The following is a 17,373-nucleotide window of genomic DNA, read 5'->3' as shown; positions in this document are numbered from 1 at the left end:
CTCAGCTGTCCTTCCTGTTCTAAATTTCACTAAACACTGAATTTCAAGAACAGGCATTTCTGCCTATACTCAGTGAATGTCTGAGAGAGAACGTTCGCCTTGCAGAACAGAACACCCACAAACCCCTGCCTTTTACACACAGTAGCTGGGTAAAACTAGTTGCTGACTTCCAGGTTGATGGTGCAAATTGCTTTCGTAGTTTGGGTGCTGTCCTCAGAGTGCTCAGTAGCTGTTGGGACCAAATGACAGTGAGTTGCTCTGTACTTGTTTGTCGTTTTAGGGTGTTGTTCTCAGACTACTACAGTTGATTTGAGCAGTACCCTTGTTGGCATTGTGTGCTGCAGGCATTCATCTCTGCTTTAAATCTAGTTGAACCACTTCAAGCAAAACTATAAGCTTTAAATATTGCTATGAAATGGCCAAAGTGAAGAACTGCCCATAGTCAGTCTGTGCAGCACCTCAGCATGCAACAATCTGAGAACGGACCCCCAAGACTGTGAAGAAAATGTCCTGTGCTACTAAGAGGTTGTCTATTCTATACCAATGAAGCTATATTGGTAGAGTTCATCACTACAACACTGCCAGTGTAGAATCATAGATACAGAGAGCTGGAAGGGACCTTTAGGGGTCATCTAGTCCCTGTGCTGAGGCAGGACCAAATAAACCTAGGACCATCTCTAACAGGTGTTTGTCCAACCTCTCCTTGGAAACTTCCAAGATCTGTCACACATTTCTGCACAATCAGTGCAACATCATGCTTTTTTCCCTTTTTTTGACTGAAAGTGTCACCAAATACCCTGTAGCCTAGGGGAAGGTGCACTGAGATAGCTCACCTCCCCTAAGGGCCTTTGTTAGAGCAGCCAGTAGAAGATGGGGATTAGGACTCCTGTGCTATCACTCATCCATTTCACAGCTAAGATAACTGAGGTTGGACAAGGCCAAAGCGGGCAGAGCTGGGAGTGGAACCCAGTAAGATGACAGACACTCATCTGCTTTGCAGGTGAAATGGGCCAAAATCTCTCTGTGTGTGATGTGTGTCCACACAGTGTAGATGTTTGCTCCTCTCCAGAGACTATGGCACATAGAAGTTTGAGTCTGTCACTGCATCTGTGCTAACAGTAGTGATACTTTAGGTCAAGGGTAGTTAATTATTTTTTGTCAATGTCCAAATTTCCTGGTCTAGGTCCAGACTCCAGAGAAAATAATAAAAAGTATAATGATAATATGTAAATAAAAAGATTTTCAGAAAGCCTTTGACAAGGTCCGTCACCAAAGGCTCTTAAGCAAAGTAAGCTGTCGGGATAACAAGGAAGGTCCTCTCATGGATTGGTAACTGGTTAAAAGATAGGAAACAAAGGGTAGGAATAAATAGTCAGTTTTCAGAATAGAGAGAGGTCAATAGTGGTGTGCCCCAGGGGTCTGTACTGGGACCAGTCTTGGTCAACATATTCATAAATGACCTGGAAAAAGGGGTAAACAGTGAGATGGCAAAATTTGCAGATGATACAAAACTACTCATGATAGTTAAGTCCCAGGCAGACTGCGAAGAACTACAAAAGGATCTCTCAAAACTAGGTGACTGGACAACAAAATGGCAGATGAAATTCAATGTTGATAAATGCAAAGTAATGCATATTGGGAAAATGTAATCCCAACGATACATAAAATGATGGGGTATAAATTAGCTGTTACCACTCAAGAAAGATCTTGGAGTCATTGTGGATAGTTCTCTGAAAACATCTACTCAATGTGCAGCGACAGTCAAAAAAGCGAACAGAATGTTGGGAATCATTAAGAAAGGGATAGATAATAAGACAGAAGATATCATATTGCCTCTATATAAGTCCTTGGTATGCCCACATCTTGAATACTGTATGCAGATGTGGTTGCCCCATCTCAAAAAAGATGTATTGGAATTGGAAAAGGTTCAGAAAAGGGCAACAAAAATTATTAGGGATATGGAACGGCTTCCGTATGAGGAGAAATTAATAAGATAGGGACTTTTCAGCTTGGAAAAGAGATGACTAAGGGGGGATATGATTGGGGTCTATAAAATCATGAATGGTGTGGAGAAGGTGAATAGGGAAGTGCTGTTTACTCCTTCTCATAACACAAACACTAGGGGTCACCAAATGAAATTAATAGGCAGCAGGTTTAAAACAAACAAAAGGAAGTATTTTTTCACAGAACGTGTGGTCAACCTGTGGAACTCTTTGCTAGAGGCTGTTGTGAAGGCCAAGGCTATAACAAGGTTAAAAAAAGAACTAGATAAGTTCATGGAGGATAGGTCCATCAATGGCTATTAGCCAGGATGGGCAGGGATGGTGTCCTTAGCCTTTGTTTGCCAGAAGCTGGGAATGAGCGACTGGGAATGGATCACTCGATGATTACCTATTCCGTTCATTCCCTCTGGGGCACCTGGCATTCGTGACTGTCAGAAGACAGGATATTGGGCTAGATGGACCTTTGGTCTGACCCCAGTATGGTCGTTCTTATGTTCAAAAGCATCTGTCCGTCCGGATTTGGCCAGCAGTCTGCCTATTGACTACCACCGCTTTAGGTCAAGTGGTACAAGCTCATGTTTTCAGAGAGAAACTCCAGGTTTGCTCCCAGCAGATACCCAAAAAACGGGTATTTTTGTACTTAGATTTGCTGTACCTAAGTAGACTATAGTAGACCCAGACCCAGGAACAGAACCTAGTCTAACAATCCTGCCCCCCAGTGTTCTAGTGCTAATTCATGCTTGGCTGCCGAGCTCTCTCTGACCCATACCTCATAGATAGTCTTGGCAGCATTTGATTTTTATATTTGTATAGTTTTGATGGATAATATCAATGTTTATTTGTAAGCTTTTAAAATGTTCATCAGTTTAACTTTTCAGAGTTGCACAAATTGTGTTTTAAGCATTATTTTTTTTAGATTTTGATGAATTTAAATGTTCAGAGTTGTGGATATTATGAGAAGGGAGTTAGACAATAATTATTTAATGACAATAGATGGTGAGATTCAAAAAGTTAAACCTGTATAACCGTTGAAGTACAAATTGTTAAAATCACATATCAAAATATACAGAGTAAATATCTTTAAATCAAACTCTGCAGCATTTTTCTTACTTTGCCTATCTATAAATTTCTATTATTATTGATGGAAATATTTTTCATCAGTTTGTGTGTGTGTATGGGGAAATCAGTGTTGTTATAGCTGTGTTGGTTTCAGGATATGAGCGAGACAAGGTGGGTGAGGTCATATGTTTTATTAGACCAGGAGTCTCAAACACGCGGCCCGCGGAGCTATTAGCTGCGGCCCACCAAGCTCCCCTTGCCGCCCCTCCCCCCCAGTTATTTCCTGCTGCCTCCAAGCTCCTTTCCCCCGCTGCCCCCCCCCCCCCAGCGCTCCGCATCTCCACTCCTCTACCTACCTCCAGGCATGTCCCACCACCAAACAGCTGTTTGGCGGTTCTTAGCGCTTTCCGGGGGGCGGGGGGGAGCCACGTGCTCAGAGGAGGAGGCGGTGAAGAGGCGGGGCAGGGATTTGGGGAAGGGGTTGGAATAGGGGCAGGGACGGGGCGGAGTTGGGGTGGGGACTTTGGGGAAGGGGTGGGAAGAGGCAGGGCAGGCGTGGGGCCTAATGGAAGGGGTGGAGTGGGGGCAGGGCTGGGGGCAGCAGGGAGGCAGTGTCAGTGATGTGGCCCTCGGGCCAATGTACTAGTCTTCATGTAGCCCTCCTGGTAATTTGAGTTTGAGATCCCTGTATTAGACCAACTTCTGTTGATGGAAGGGACAAGCTTTGAGCTTTACAGAGCACGTCATGTCTGGGGAAGGTAGCCAGAGTATTGTATCTGAAATACAAGCTGGGACAGATTGTCAAGCATAAGGGGTTCACATATGTTATAAGAGACCACTTCAAATGAAATGGGCAATTAACAACCCTGATGTCATAGGATGGAGGAGGGTTAATAGGAGTAGGGTGTGTTACAAATTGTTGTAATGACCAATATAACCAGGGTGAAATTGATGTTTACTGACATTTACTGTTAAAAATCTAATCCTTCTATAAGCCTTACCCACAGGGGTTAATGGTATTTCTTCCCCAAGAGGTTTTTTTACCCTAGCACTGAGGTGGTAGAGGTCTGGGCTGTGCATCTTAAGGTTGTGATTGGGTGATACCCCATATGGGAGAAAACATGTTAGTGTTAGGATCCTGGATTAATTGTTGAAATTATTTTTCTGTTGCAAAATACGATATTTGGAGGTGAATTTGGGATGTTGTTTATAATTATTTGCTGTATTTTAAGTGTATTTTGGTTAACAGGTGATGTTCCTTAGAGAACAGGGTGGGGCATTTTGTAGGGTTTGTCTGAAGGACACGGGGAGCAGCATATAGAGGATGTTGCTGGTGTATGCAGAAAGTGAGAATCTCTGCCTTGCCAGCTCCAGAAAGGTCGTAAGTTGATTTAATAAACATTTCTTTCCAGAAAACAAGCTTTGCGATCTATGGGTGCAAAGTGCTGTATGAGAGCTGGGTACTGTTTTATTGAAAGGGAAATGGACCTGAGGAGAAGGGAGAGCTTGAGGAGACAGGTGAGGGAAGGAGTGAGAATGGCACAAAGATAGATCAGGAGCTGGGATGCTGGAGCAAATAGAGGGATAGAAGGAGGAGAGCAGAGCCAATGACTGTGCTACACAAAATATCAAATCTGTATCATTATCTGCTTATTCGAGCTGGGTTTACGATTAATATTTGTCTCCTCCCCCCCCCCCCCGATTATTTGAACAATATATGTGTTAAAATGTATTCGTTCAAAATTATTCATTTTGATTGGACACACGGGACATCTCACAGGTTTTTGTTCCGTGTATGGATGAGCATAAACATTAGAACCAGAATTCCAATATGAAAGCTCAGGATTACAAATTCAGATTTTTCTTCCATGCAAACATTTTGTTGTAAACACGGTTTCAGCAACATTCCTGTCTGTAAACTTGTTTGCTAGGATATTTCTAGAACATGAACAATAAAGCTGTGTGAACACAATGGAAGTAAATTTACTTTAAAGTTCATCAGAATATTCTTTAAGTTTTGCATTATTCCCCCTGAACTGTTTCTTAGGGAGATGCTGCCTTAAAATTAACTTGCCCTCTTGTACTCTTTGGGGTCAGGAACTAATAAACCACCATTTCTAGTTACTTATAGGGATATAAGTTCACAAAATGTAACACCAGTTACCAATACCGAGTGATAGCCAGCATATGTAAAGTTATAAACAAATACTCAGACTATTGGCTTTTATCTTTATGGGTAAATTAACACTCCTGGTTAAATAAAATAGGAATGAACGTGTTTATCTCCAGAAATGATGCAACAATTACTGCCCAACATGAAAACATGTAAACACTGGTGACATTCCCATTTGTGAGAGTCCTTACAATTTCATTTAACTACTCAAAGGACCAGCATCATAGAAATCCAAAAAATGAATGGATTACACTTAGTAGAACCTATTCTATTTGACTGTGTATGTAAAGTACATCATAATGTGCTATATATACATTGTTCGGGGGTATTTTCAATGAACTGAAACTGTAGAGTAACTCATACATAGTGTATGATCGCGCCATACAAAGGGCTGTTTTAATGTTCAGGAAATAGAATTAAAATCTGTCCCGAGATGACAACATAGAACATTTCTATTCTCTCTTTTTAGGATACAGCATTGGGATGAGCCGAAGCATTCGCCTATTTATCTGCTCTGTCAAGTTTTGAAGGATCCACACTGTAAATTAAAGAAACTGAAGTAAGTAGCTGTATTTTTCTCCTTTTAAACATCCCATTATTATTGATGCTATCATGGAAATTCTACATCAGTGCAGCCCTCTTTGCCAGGGCAGGTGTAATGACCATATATAACTGTCTAGCTGCTAAGAAATCTGTTTAAATTTCCCGTCAGTTTGCATGGGGTTGCTTTAGTTTCAGCCTAGCAGTTTTTAATTACATTTAACCCAGCTACCAACCAAGAGGTGAGCAGGAGAGACTGAGGTAAGCTGTGAGTCCAGGGGAAATTACTTGAGGTCAGAGAAGACTCAAAAGGCAAGGAAGATTATTTGAGCAATTTTAATCATACGTATTTCTAAGGTGCCTGTTATCAGGGTATCTAATCCCTGTCCATGTCTATTTATTTAACATTCATGTATCCCCATCTGGCCTAACTTCTCCCTGATTCAAATGTGGGGTGTTTCGGGGGGTGGGATTTTCATCTCCTTTTCTATCTCTGTCCCATCCCAACCCCATCTTTTTTTTTTTTCTATTTTTTTTCTTTTTCTTCATTTTACTCTCTCATCTCTCACCATCTCACACTGACTGGTGTTGTTACTAGCAAAGAGACGATCTTGCATTTTGCTCGGGACATGGCCAGGCCAGGGCTCAGTCCGATCCCCTCTGACAAGGGGTTCTAGCTGTGGAAAACATTCTGCTCCTACACCCAAGAGTCTGAACCTGGGCTCCTCTAGCTGGATTGTCTCTGTGGTGCACAGCTGTTTCACAGAGTGATGAGGGGATTTAGCAGTCTCTGAGACAGTCTATGCTAGAGAATAGCATCAGTGCATCTTCCTAACACACCTGTAACACTGCACATCCACACACATGCGTGCTTACAACAGTGCACAATGGATGACATCACCTTTTATGTTTAACCTTGCTCAGAGCCAATGCAATCGCATCATGGCCACTACCATGTCCCTCTGCACTGTTTCAGCACAAGGACTGGCAGAGCAGCTGCAGTGGCACAATGAGTCTCTTCCCAGTGCACTTCCACACTGCCGCTGCCATCCGTTTGTGACAGCTTTGACAGCTCAGCGTTATTGGGTTCAACATAGGGGTGTTTGGGTAAAATTCAATAGCCTGTGCACACAGCAGGTCAGACCAGATGATCTAACTGTCCCTTCTGGCCTTACACCCTAAGAAACTGGCCCCGTCAGCTGTCAAACCACTCTCTGGAGCAAGTCAGAAAACCTCATAATTTTGATTAAAAATGGACAAACTGTTTTCTTTTCCAGCCAGCTCTGCCACTTGTACCTCTGCTTCATGCCATCCCCAGAGCAGTTGAGGGGAGACTGCCAGGTCTCTGCTCGGCCTGGCCCTAAGGCCATCCTCTACCCATCAGATTAACAAAGATACAGCATTGCATTTCTCATTCGAACATTTGAATTTCAAAAATGTGTCAACTTAAAAAAAACACACAACCCCCTCTGTGTTTGCTTGGTCCCTTCGGGCTTCTTCTGCAAAACATAAAAGGCAAAATCTGCGGTTCGTGAGCACTGCCATGGTGCGTGTGTGCACAATGCAAGGCACTGATTTTTACTGAGGGTTGCCATGCCTGTGCATTCACTGTCTCAGTAGCAGCTTCCATGCTCCTTAGATCTGCAAAAGAGAACACAGAGCCGGATAATTATATAATGAAAGAACTCTGGATAAAGAAAAGCTGGTCCCCAAAGTGGGGAGGATGTGAATTAGTTTGGGAATCTTGGTTGTAACATCATATCCCCTATTTAGCACATGGTCCAGTAGAGGAACTCCCAGAGTACTTGAGGTCATTGCTGTGAATTCCTGGTTTTGTGCCTGGCAGAGGAATGAATATCTCTCAGCTTTTCTGGCCCATTAGAGGGTGGGAATGGAAATGGAAGAGCATTGGCTTTTTGCACACTGAGAGGACATACAGGTCAGATGGCCTCAGCGTGGCCATGGAGCCCTTACGGTTTTGAAAGGTCTCATCTGTTTGACACTTGAACAATCCCAAACCTTTACAGAAAAGGTCTTCAGTTATGGTCTGGACAGCTGGACCTGAACTCTTAGGCCATGAGACTGTCTTTGCTGTAACTGGTGTGGGCACAGCATCCAAGACGCTTTTGTTGGCATGAAAGGCGTGTGTGGCTACTTGCTGACGTTCAAAAACAACCCCATTCACCTGCTTCTTGCCATCATTCTTCCAAGTGAGGAAATCATATTCAGCCAGTGCTGTCTGATAGTTGGCCGTCTTCATCTAGAGTGCAGACATTTGCCTAGAAGATCCAGCCTTTGGCCTCCTCATCCTCGGGGACAGATCTAGCAGCACCAGCTTGCCATCACTTCTATTAACAGCTATTACAGTGATCAAGGGAGAAGGTGGGAATAGAAATATTCAAACCCAGGCAGATCGCCCTGAGAGAGGCAACCTGCTCACGTAGATTTGGGAGATGATTGTTGGTATAAGCTAGACACTTGAGCTGGCTCCAGGATGCCTTCATTATTAGAAACAGTCCTAGGCTAATAAGTATCAGAAAGGAGGTGCTGGGCCTTTTCTTGCACCATTGACAGCTTTAGATCAAGATTGTCTGCAAGTCTTCCCAAAAGTTCTTGTAAAATTTTTTTAAATCCGGTGGTGCGACTGTGAAAGAAGATCTTGCAGCTTCTCCAGGGGCTGAAGACGGCATCTCTCTTCCTGCCATTCCTACTTCCTTACTTTTATTAATTCAGACGTTCCTGCCATTCCTCATCTCTATCCCAATTTCACATTAAAAAAACAAAACACCCAGCAGTAACAAAAGCGGCACAATTTTTAGTTCCCTATCACTAGGTTAATTTGCTTGTATGTTCTGTCCCCATCCTTAACCCTTTATCAGTTTTTTCTCTGAGACTATAATCCTCCAGGGTAGGTATTGTCTCATTATCTTTGTTTGTAGAGCATCCAGAACAATGGAGCTGCAATTCTGCTTGGAGATTTGGGTCACTACTATCTTCTAAATGTAGAATAATGATGGAAAGAGATCTTTATTAACATCCTCTTAAATCTTCCTCACACGCTGCTCAGAATTATGTGAGGCAATGGTGATGGGAGAGGGGGGCCATGACCTGAGAGATGGATGGTCTCTGGGAGTGAATCTTCCCTGGAGTTGATGATCTTTGAAGATGAGGCTTCCTCAGATAGCAACAGTGAGGTCAGCTCCACAGCTCCATGGATGGGGAAAGCCCATATGGGCTAATAGATCCACAAAGACTTGGAACCTTAAGGCTGTGATGATCCTAGAGCTCCACATGAAGGAATAGATCCCCAGGGAAGGGATGTGGATGGGGCATGTCAGGGTCTCAGAAAGCACCCTGATCAGAGGCAGCACTAGAGGGATGATGGACACTTCCTGTCCCTGGGTTCTGGGGAACTTCAGCATGGGCCTCGTCCTCCATTCCAGAACATAACTAGGCTGGAACTAAAGCTCCCTTGCTGCCCCGTTTCATTTCCCCTGTGTGTTGCCTTGATGCTGTAGAATGCAGAGATGTAACTGGGGCAAGTTTCTGGGCAGAAGCCACAGGGGAGAAGAAGGAAAACTAGCACTGGCACCACATACCGCTCATATCAATTGTGTCAGCCTTGATCCCCAAAGGTTAGTACCCCAGGTGCTCAGGTTTAGCCTGTTCATCAAAGAATCCCATTTCTATGAATGCCTCCCCATGGTCAAACATCCCCAAGCCTTCCTCACAGGACCGATCCTTGAGTCAGGTATGGAACTGCGTTACCGTGTCATGCTTCGCCCTTCTTCTCCAGGGATTGGAAGTATTCCACTGACAATCACCCAAGCCTCCACTTTTTTGAGCATCTTCCCCAGCCAAACTTAGCTGTCCTTGGTGTCTTCTAGCAGGAGACTGGCACTGTTATTTGTCCTGACAAGTAGGACAATCAGTGGATTTTTTTTTTTTGCCACGCCTATCAGGCTCCATTTCAGCCTCAGGTCCATATCTCATATCCTTGCTCCTGGCAGATAGCACACCCTTCTGTTCTCTGGATCTGCTCTGGTGACAGGCCTGTCAGTCCTTTTTAGTAAGGAGCCTTTAATCACATAGACCTGCCTCTTCCTGGTATTGTTGTGAATCCCAGGATTCCTCCCATTTGTTGTTCTTTCTATCCGCATATCATTCGGACCTATGTTCTCTTATAGTCCCCTCATCCTTCCTAGAGCTCTGATCCCAGGGTATCTCCATCATCTCTTCCTCTCTTCTGCCAGGACTCCTTCTTCCTTGTCACTCCATCTTCTCATTGCTTCTCTTCCTCGCCTTCATCAGCTGGTCTCTTCCTCTGCCTTGTTCTTGTGGTCACATTTTTCCAAGAGTCACTCCCTTGTCTAGCAGACACTTTTCAGGTCCTCTTGTTCAGCAGGTGTCTGCAAATCTTGAGTTGTGTGTGCAGCTTCCTCTTTTCCATCATGTCTTCAAATCCCCATCTGAACTCCATTGTCTCCAGCTGCATCTTTGCTCCTCCGATCTTCTCTGCCACGAGCGCTACCAGGCAACAGTTCATACATAATTCACTTCTTTCAGGTACTGATTCAAGGATGATGTACATTCCGTAGCTTCTTCACCCAGACATCTTTGTCTCCTCTCCTGTTTAGGTCACCTCTATTGCTGCCTCAGTAGCCATCATTGTCTTCTCTTCCTAGTCCTTCGCCTAAAAGAAAAAAGGATGAAGATCCCCCTACCAAACTCCCAGACAGATTTCCCTGTTTGCTGTTCTTTGGTCACTGTTATTTACATTGTAGCCTTGTCTGTTCTGAACATTGCAAACTTCCCACATTGCACTACTGCTGGTGCCGCTCTCTGGGTTGCAGTAATGGCTTTTGGCATTTTTTCTAAGAGCAGGGTCAGAGGATGCAATGGTTACTAATGCTGGCAGACAGTCTGCCACGAGGGGAGCTGCACTGGTGAAAAAGTAGGCCTACAGTTAAACTGTTGTTACAATCCATCAGATTGGCCTCGCTAGAGAAATTCCAGTCTTTTCTGGTGTCCCGGGGTACTAGGAGAGGAAGGTGGGGCTTGAGACTTGGCAAAACTGAGCCGCTCTATGAAGCGTGAATGTTCAATACTACATATTCCATGGATGGTGGTTTGTTTTCTGAGTGCTAAGTAGAAATGATGTAGCAAGAGAGAAGAACGGGTTCCCCCATCCACAAAACTGTAATATACCTTCCAGTGCAGCAGCATTTCATTATTTACCATTGAGATTCCTTCCCTTCATTGCTTTCCACTCCTTTGACCCCTCCTTTATAATCATGGCTTTTTTTAGTAGGAGAAGCCCAAGTGTTTCTGCTCAGGGGATGGAGTTGGGGAACTTTGGCTTAGAATAACATATGCATGCAATCAATGAGAGCTACAGATGCATGTGGATTGAAATCCCCCCATAGTATTTTGTCCTTAGCATCCACTACTACAGCACTGTGAATTTATTCCCAGAATAAAGGAATCTTTGTAGATAGTCACTGGTACCCACTGAGGGAACTGGACAGACAGGAGTACTAATTTCTTCTTCTGTTTATCTGTCTCCTGCAGGCTTGTGAATTGCTCTCTCACAGCCAGTTGTTGCAGGGATCTCTCCTCTGTTCTCAATACCAAACCAACCCTGACAGAATTGGACCTGTCAGATAAAGTCCTGGGAAACTCAGGAATTAAACTGTTGTGTGAGGGACTGAAACATCCAAACTGCAAAGTGCAGAAACTGAGGTGAGTGTTTACAAGTTTCTTTGAAGCGAAGAACTTAGCAGGGTGTGAGGATGGTGTAAGATGTCCGCTCCCTTTCAGGTACATAGGTGAGTGTCCCTCCAGCCCCTGACATGTCTGTGACTCATAACAGTCTGAGAGCTTGTCTTATTTGGAAAATGGAAATAGAGAGAGGTCAAATTGGAGCACTAATAACAGTCCCCCCCTGCACTTCAGGAATAAGTGTTAGGGTGAGGTCTTTTTGTTTTATATCTATGTTAAAAGAGCATTAAGGTTGCAAAGTCAAGCACAGAAGTTAGGGAATGCCGGAATTAAAATTCCCTGGATACCCTTAATTCAGCTGCCCTGTGCATATGCATTACAAAACATTCTTTAATTACGTGACCACATACTATTTGTTCCAGAGGAGCCCTGCCTCATGCAGTGCACGGGATGGAGAGCGCTCACTGAATCAGCAGCTGTTCACTATTCTGTTTTATCCTCAGTGTAGCACTGGATGTCCATGCAGTTGAAGGTGGGGTTGGAGGTGAAGCGGTGGCTCTTTGCCTCATACAGGAGGCTACCCTCACTGCATGGTGGTGCTGCAGGGAGCTCTGCATGGTCAGGGTGTAGGTCAACTCGCAGTCCGATGCCTGTCTCAAACATGCTGCAGTGCTTGGCCTCACTCCTCTTCAGTTAATGCTCCTGGCTGGTGTTCCCATCTGCCTCTCCATCCGTCATGCTGTCCAGCTGCAGCTTTGAGATCTCCAAAGGCCAGGCCAGAGCTGTGCTGCTCCTTTATACCCTCGGCAGGAGTCACCATCTTCTCCTCCTCTGAGGGGGCTCTTGGGGGAGACAGGATAGCCTTCTTTGTACCCCCTCAGTTGCTCCTTCTGCAGCTGAGTGGGCATCACCCCCTGCCACCTTCTCCTCCTCAGAAGGCTTCTACACATCTGTCTCAATCATCTCCAGAGGTGGCAAAAGGAAAGGAAAGTATAAGCCAAGAGGAGTCAGGAACATCCTCCATTGTCCCTGGGGTCCGTGTCCCAAGGGGGGTGGGGGATGTCAGTGGGTAGCAGTCCCTCCCAGAGAGTGGTATTGGGCTATGGAAATGAGGAGACATTCTAGGTTGACAGAGTGATTGACAGTCCTGAATAATTCAATGGGATGTGACTTAGTGGCTGCTGTGGCAGAGGAGAAGAAGGATCTGTTGGCCTCTGCCATGGCCAATGAGCAGATGTGAAGAATTCTTTGTGCAGGTATTTGTTTCTTCTTAGAAACACTGACACTTGGGTTTTGTTCCTTCCTGCTCCATCTGTCCCAGGTAAGACAAACAACAGAGCTTTGTGAGGGCCATAGAGGGGAGGAGTGTTTCAGAAACCGAGTGTTGATGGCAGTGGACAGTCAATCATTCTGATGTCTCGCTGCTACTTCCAGGCCTTGCCTGCTTGGTAGGGGATCAGTGTTTGATTTGCTGTAATTTAATTCAGACTAAGTTACAGCGAATTAAGGCCACTTTCTTCATGAATATGAGCAGTCAAATGGAGGTTTGACATGCTTTAATTTATGTGCCTGGATGCCATGCCTTTTTAATTGATTTGGGTCTCCCAGTCAAGCTAAAGAGATCAAACCTAATTCTGACAGAGTCAATAGAATTCATCAGGGTGATCTTGGTCTCCAGAATTGCAAATGTCTTTCTCCTTCAAGAGAGATTTCAGAACATCTGTCAACTAATATCTCAGTTTGAGATTTGCCCTCACAACTCATAAGGGTCTATCTTTGACTGTTAGGCCACATAACCTCAAGTACTTACCTGACAGCCTTTGCAAGACTTGAGCTAAGACTGTTACAGTCACAGATCGAATCAGTATTTCACCCAAGCATTCACCACATGAAGAAGGGTTAAAATCCCCCAAGGGGTCATTTGTCTCTTCAGTGGCGGCTAATCCCTAACAATATATGTCAAGGAATTCCATTTCAAACTCCAGTCCTTGCCAAGACTCCAGTCACCACTGCATCCAGACAGGGGAGCTCACTTAGTTCAGTTGCAGACTTATGGTATTGGGTCAGTAATGGATTCAGCGGGCCACTTAAATGTCTTGGCACTGAGGGCTATCCATTTAGCATGCAGGTCCTTTCTCCCAGTTGCAAAGGGCCTGTCAGTACAGATCATAGTGGACTATTATACAGCCATGTATATCAAGAGACAGAGGCAGCAAGATCGGACTCTTTGTCAAGAATCCATACTGCTATGGGAATGATGGATTCTGCATCAACTCAGTATCACAGTATGACTTCTCCTGGTAGGTGTAATATCCTGATGGATCAGCCAGGCAGGAAGAGCACATCATCTCATGAGTGGACAATAAAAGGTACAGTCCTTCAGTTAGTGTCCCATGAATGGGGATTTCTTCAGATAGATCTTTTTGCCATCAAAGACAAGTGCCCACTATTTTGTTCCCAGGAAGGAAGGAGCTTGATGTCAGAAGAGGTCTATTCTACTGAATAGAAGAAGGTATTTTAGAAATTCACCCAGAAGATTTTTTGTGGCCTATGGTAGTAAAGTCAAAGATAGATTGATTTCTTCACAGAGACTGTCTAAATGGATTTTTGACTATATCAGTACAGCTTATCAAATTTAATAAACTAGATCATCCTGCACATTTAATGAGAGCTCTGTCTTCTTCAGCAGCATGTTTCAATGGAGTACTATTAGTAGAAATCTATAGAGCAGCAACATGGTCTTCAGTCCAACCAAACATTACTCATTGGTAGCAGCATGGACAGCAGATGTCCAGATTGGCAGGGCATTTCTCCGGTCCTTATTCACACGAACTCCTGACTCAGACCTCCAGACCAACCAACCTGCTGGGTAATCACCATGAGTGGGTGTCATAAACATACAGCTAAGGGTAGCATAAAATCCCTCTTTACCCTGTAAAGGGTTAATTCCTCTTTTACCTGTAAAGGGTTAAGAAGCTCAGATAACCTCGGTGGCACCTGACCAAAAGGTCCAATAAGGGGAGAAGATACTTTCAAATCTGTGGGGGAAGGTTTTTTGTCTGTGTCTCCTGGAGTCAACAAGGAAACAGGGCAGGGAAAATACATCTCCCTAAGCTATATCTGAACTAAGCATCTAGTCTTGCAAAAATAGTAAGTAATAGCAAAGAAATGCGTTAGAATATCTTTTGTTTTAGCTTGAGAATTTTCCCTGTGCTAAGAGGGAGGTTTATCCCTGTTTTTGTAACTTTAAAGTTTTGCCTAGAGGGGAACTCCTCTGTGTTTTTGAGTCTTTTGTTATTCTGTAAAGTACTTACCATCCTGATTTTACAGAGGTGATTCTTTTACCTTTTCTTTAATTAAAATTCTTCTTTTAAGAACCTGATTAATTTTTCATTGTTCTTAAGATCCAGGGGTTTGGGTCTGTGTTCACCTGTACCAATTGATGAGGATATTATTCTCAAGCCTCCCCAGGAAAGGGAGTGCAGGGACTTCTGGGAATATTTTGGGGGAGGTAGGGCTCAAAGTGGCCCTCCCTGAATGTTTGTTTAAATCACTTGGTGGTGGCAAGGAAGGAATTTGTGCCTTGGGGAAGTTTTTAACTTAAGCTGGTAAAAATAAGCTTAGGGGGTCTTTCATGCGGGTCCCCACGTCTGTACCCCAGAGTTCAGAGTGGGGAAGGAACCCTGACAGTGGGATCCACATGCACAAAAATTTGAAGAAGAACGAACAGTGACGTACCTTACAGGAACTGTGATTTTTCGAGATGTTCAATGCCTGTGGATCCCACGACCTGCCCTCCAAGGCCATAGCTTAGAGTTGTTCTCTGTGGAATCTGAGCCTCAAAGGAACCGAGGGGTGGGGTAGCTCCACCCTTTATGCCCACAAGAGGGGGAACGTGAGGTTATGCAGGGTGCATGCATGACCCCAATGGACGCTGCTAGAGACAACTTTCTGAACTCCTGCACAGAGGGTGAACACACACAATGGGTGGGATCCACAGGCACAGAACATCTTACAGTGACTGGTTCTTCAAGGTAAGTAACCATTCTTTTTACCCTGAGCATTTTGATGTCAACACAGATTAGGTTATTTCCCTCCTCCATTCTGAGGAACGATGGACTCTCGTGCCCACCTATCATTCCCAACTAGGCGCCTCAGCCATGTATTGTCTGATGTATGACCCTGTTGCCATCTCTCGCAATTTTATCAGAAATCTCTTGTAATGATGCAGGGGGCTATGCAGGGGTCAGTTTTGGTGGCTAGGGACAGTGCTTCGGGAGGGAGCTTTACCCCAAACTGTATTTCCCATTGGTCAATAGCAGAAGTTTGGGGCTTGAAATGTCTGGGCCATTCTGGATGCTGAATGGTCAGGCAGAGGGTCTGCTGGGCAGGGCCGCCTATCAGAACAGTCCCATTCATGCCGTGATCACTTTTCCCTGCATTGCTCTCTCCTGCAGATTGCAATATTGCTGCATTACAGGTGCTGCCTGTGGGGATCTCGCTGCTGTTCTCAGAACCAACCAGAGCCTGACAGAGCTGAACTTGAATGGTAATCCTCTGGGAGATTCTGGAGTGCAGCGGCTGTGTGAGGGACTGAAACATCCCAGCTGCAACTTGCAAAGACTGTGGTAAGTAACATTTGGCGTCCTCTGGATTTACAGGTGTCCTCTATGTAAAGTGCTTGACAGGGTGTGTTGCTGCTGTTTGATGAATGCTCCCTGCAGCTACATGGAGAAGATGAAAGTTAAGTGTTTTTACAGCACCCGCATCAATGACTCATAACGTGCGCCCAGCCTGCCCTGTTTGGAAAATGGATATTGTAAGTAAATCTGGGCCCACACCGGACAGCTGGCTCTCCAGCCCCTAGTCATTGCAGAATATATATGTTTAGGGTACGGGAGGGAGGGCAGGGGTGTAAATATTTTAAACAACTTTTTGTGATTTTTTTTTTCTGTTGATTTATTTTTTTTGTAAAGAAAGAGTCTGTAAAAAAAAAAAATACAAAAGGGAAGATCCACATACAGCTTGTATGTGTTCCCAAATACCATATGAAGTCACCATAAAGTTAAGCAATTTTACAACTCATTGAAGCTGCACAAATACCTGATAATGCTACCTGTATATAACACATTAGGGTGGAGGTTACATTAATAAAATAGACGTACATAAATAGAAGAGGGAATGAGGGAGAGGGAAAAGGCAGGAGTGGTTAGGTACAATGAAGGTCTGGCACTCTTCATGCAGTCTCAGCCTTTATCCAAACAGATCCATTAGCAAATGTCTTAGCTGTGAGTTGTGCCACTCTGCTGAGGGTGGCAGGTCATAGCACTGCTTTAGCCTTAGAAAAGGAGCAAAGTCCTCATCATTGACTAATTGGGAAGCACATACAATGCCCCTACTCAGCCAGTTCTTCCAACTTACAGGTTTGCATCTAATTTGCAAGTCCGGGTTGCCCCATAGAGATGCCTTGCATGAAGGCGAGGATGAAATGAGTACCTCTTAGCTAGGACAGCCCAGATGGCGTGTGTGGCCACCACGGTGAGCACCCTATTTTTCTCCATTAGACAAGGAGTCCTGCAGAGGGGACTGGGTGCAATAACACAGGTTCAGTTTCCACCCACATGGATATAAAGGCATTAGCACACTGGACCCAGCCTGACATCTGTGACCTGAGAAAAGCAAATAGTAATTTTGTAGATCTAGGAGACTAACCTCACCCCCTGTCTGTAAGGAATTGAAGTTTTTTAAATGATAATCATGGCCATTGGCCAGGGCCCCAAAGGAAGGCTCTAATGATGCTATTAAATATTTTAAAAACAGACATGACAGGAAGGGCAGAAATGGTTAGTTTGTGTAGCTCAGCAACTCTTGCTGGTC

The 17,373-nt window shown here is 44.4% G+C and overlaps 1 protein-coding gene across 2 annotated transcripts in view; it reads left to right on the top strand.

Moving 5' to 3' along the window:
• The window catches only part of LOC112117581 (NACHT, LRR and PYD domains-containing protein 3-like), a 61,068-nt gene that overhangs the window by 15,155 nt on the left and 28,540 nt on the right, over positions 1–17,373 (top strand). For both annotated transcript variants that reach the window (XM_024215585.3, XM_029912841.1), the window contains exons 6-8: positions 5,705–5,794; positions 11,347–11,517; positions 15,954–16,124. In XM_024215585.3, coding sequence (XP_024071353.2) covers positions 5,705–5,794; positions 11,347–11,517; positions 15,954–16,124 — 432 coding nt within the window. The remainder of the gene's footprint in view (positions 1–5,704; positions 5,795–11,346; positions 11,518–15,953; positions 16,125–17,373) is intronic.

Source organism: Terrapene carolina, unplaced genomic scaffold (assembly GCF_002925995.2).
Source record: "Terrapene carolina triunguis isolate 2854851 unplaced genomic scaffold, T_m_triunguis-2.0 Scaffold261, whole genome shotgun sequence".
In the NCBI taxonomy this organism is placed as follows: Eukaryota; Metazoa; Chordata; order Testudines; family Emydidae; genus Terrapene; species Terrapene triunguis.
This window is presented reverse-complemented; position numbering and strand designations above follow the sequence as displayed.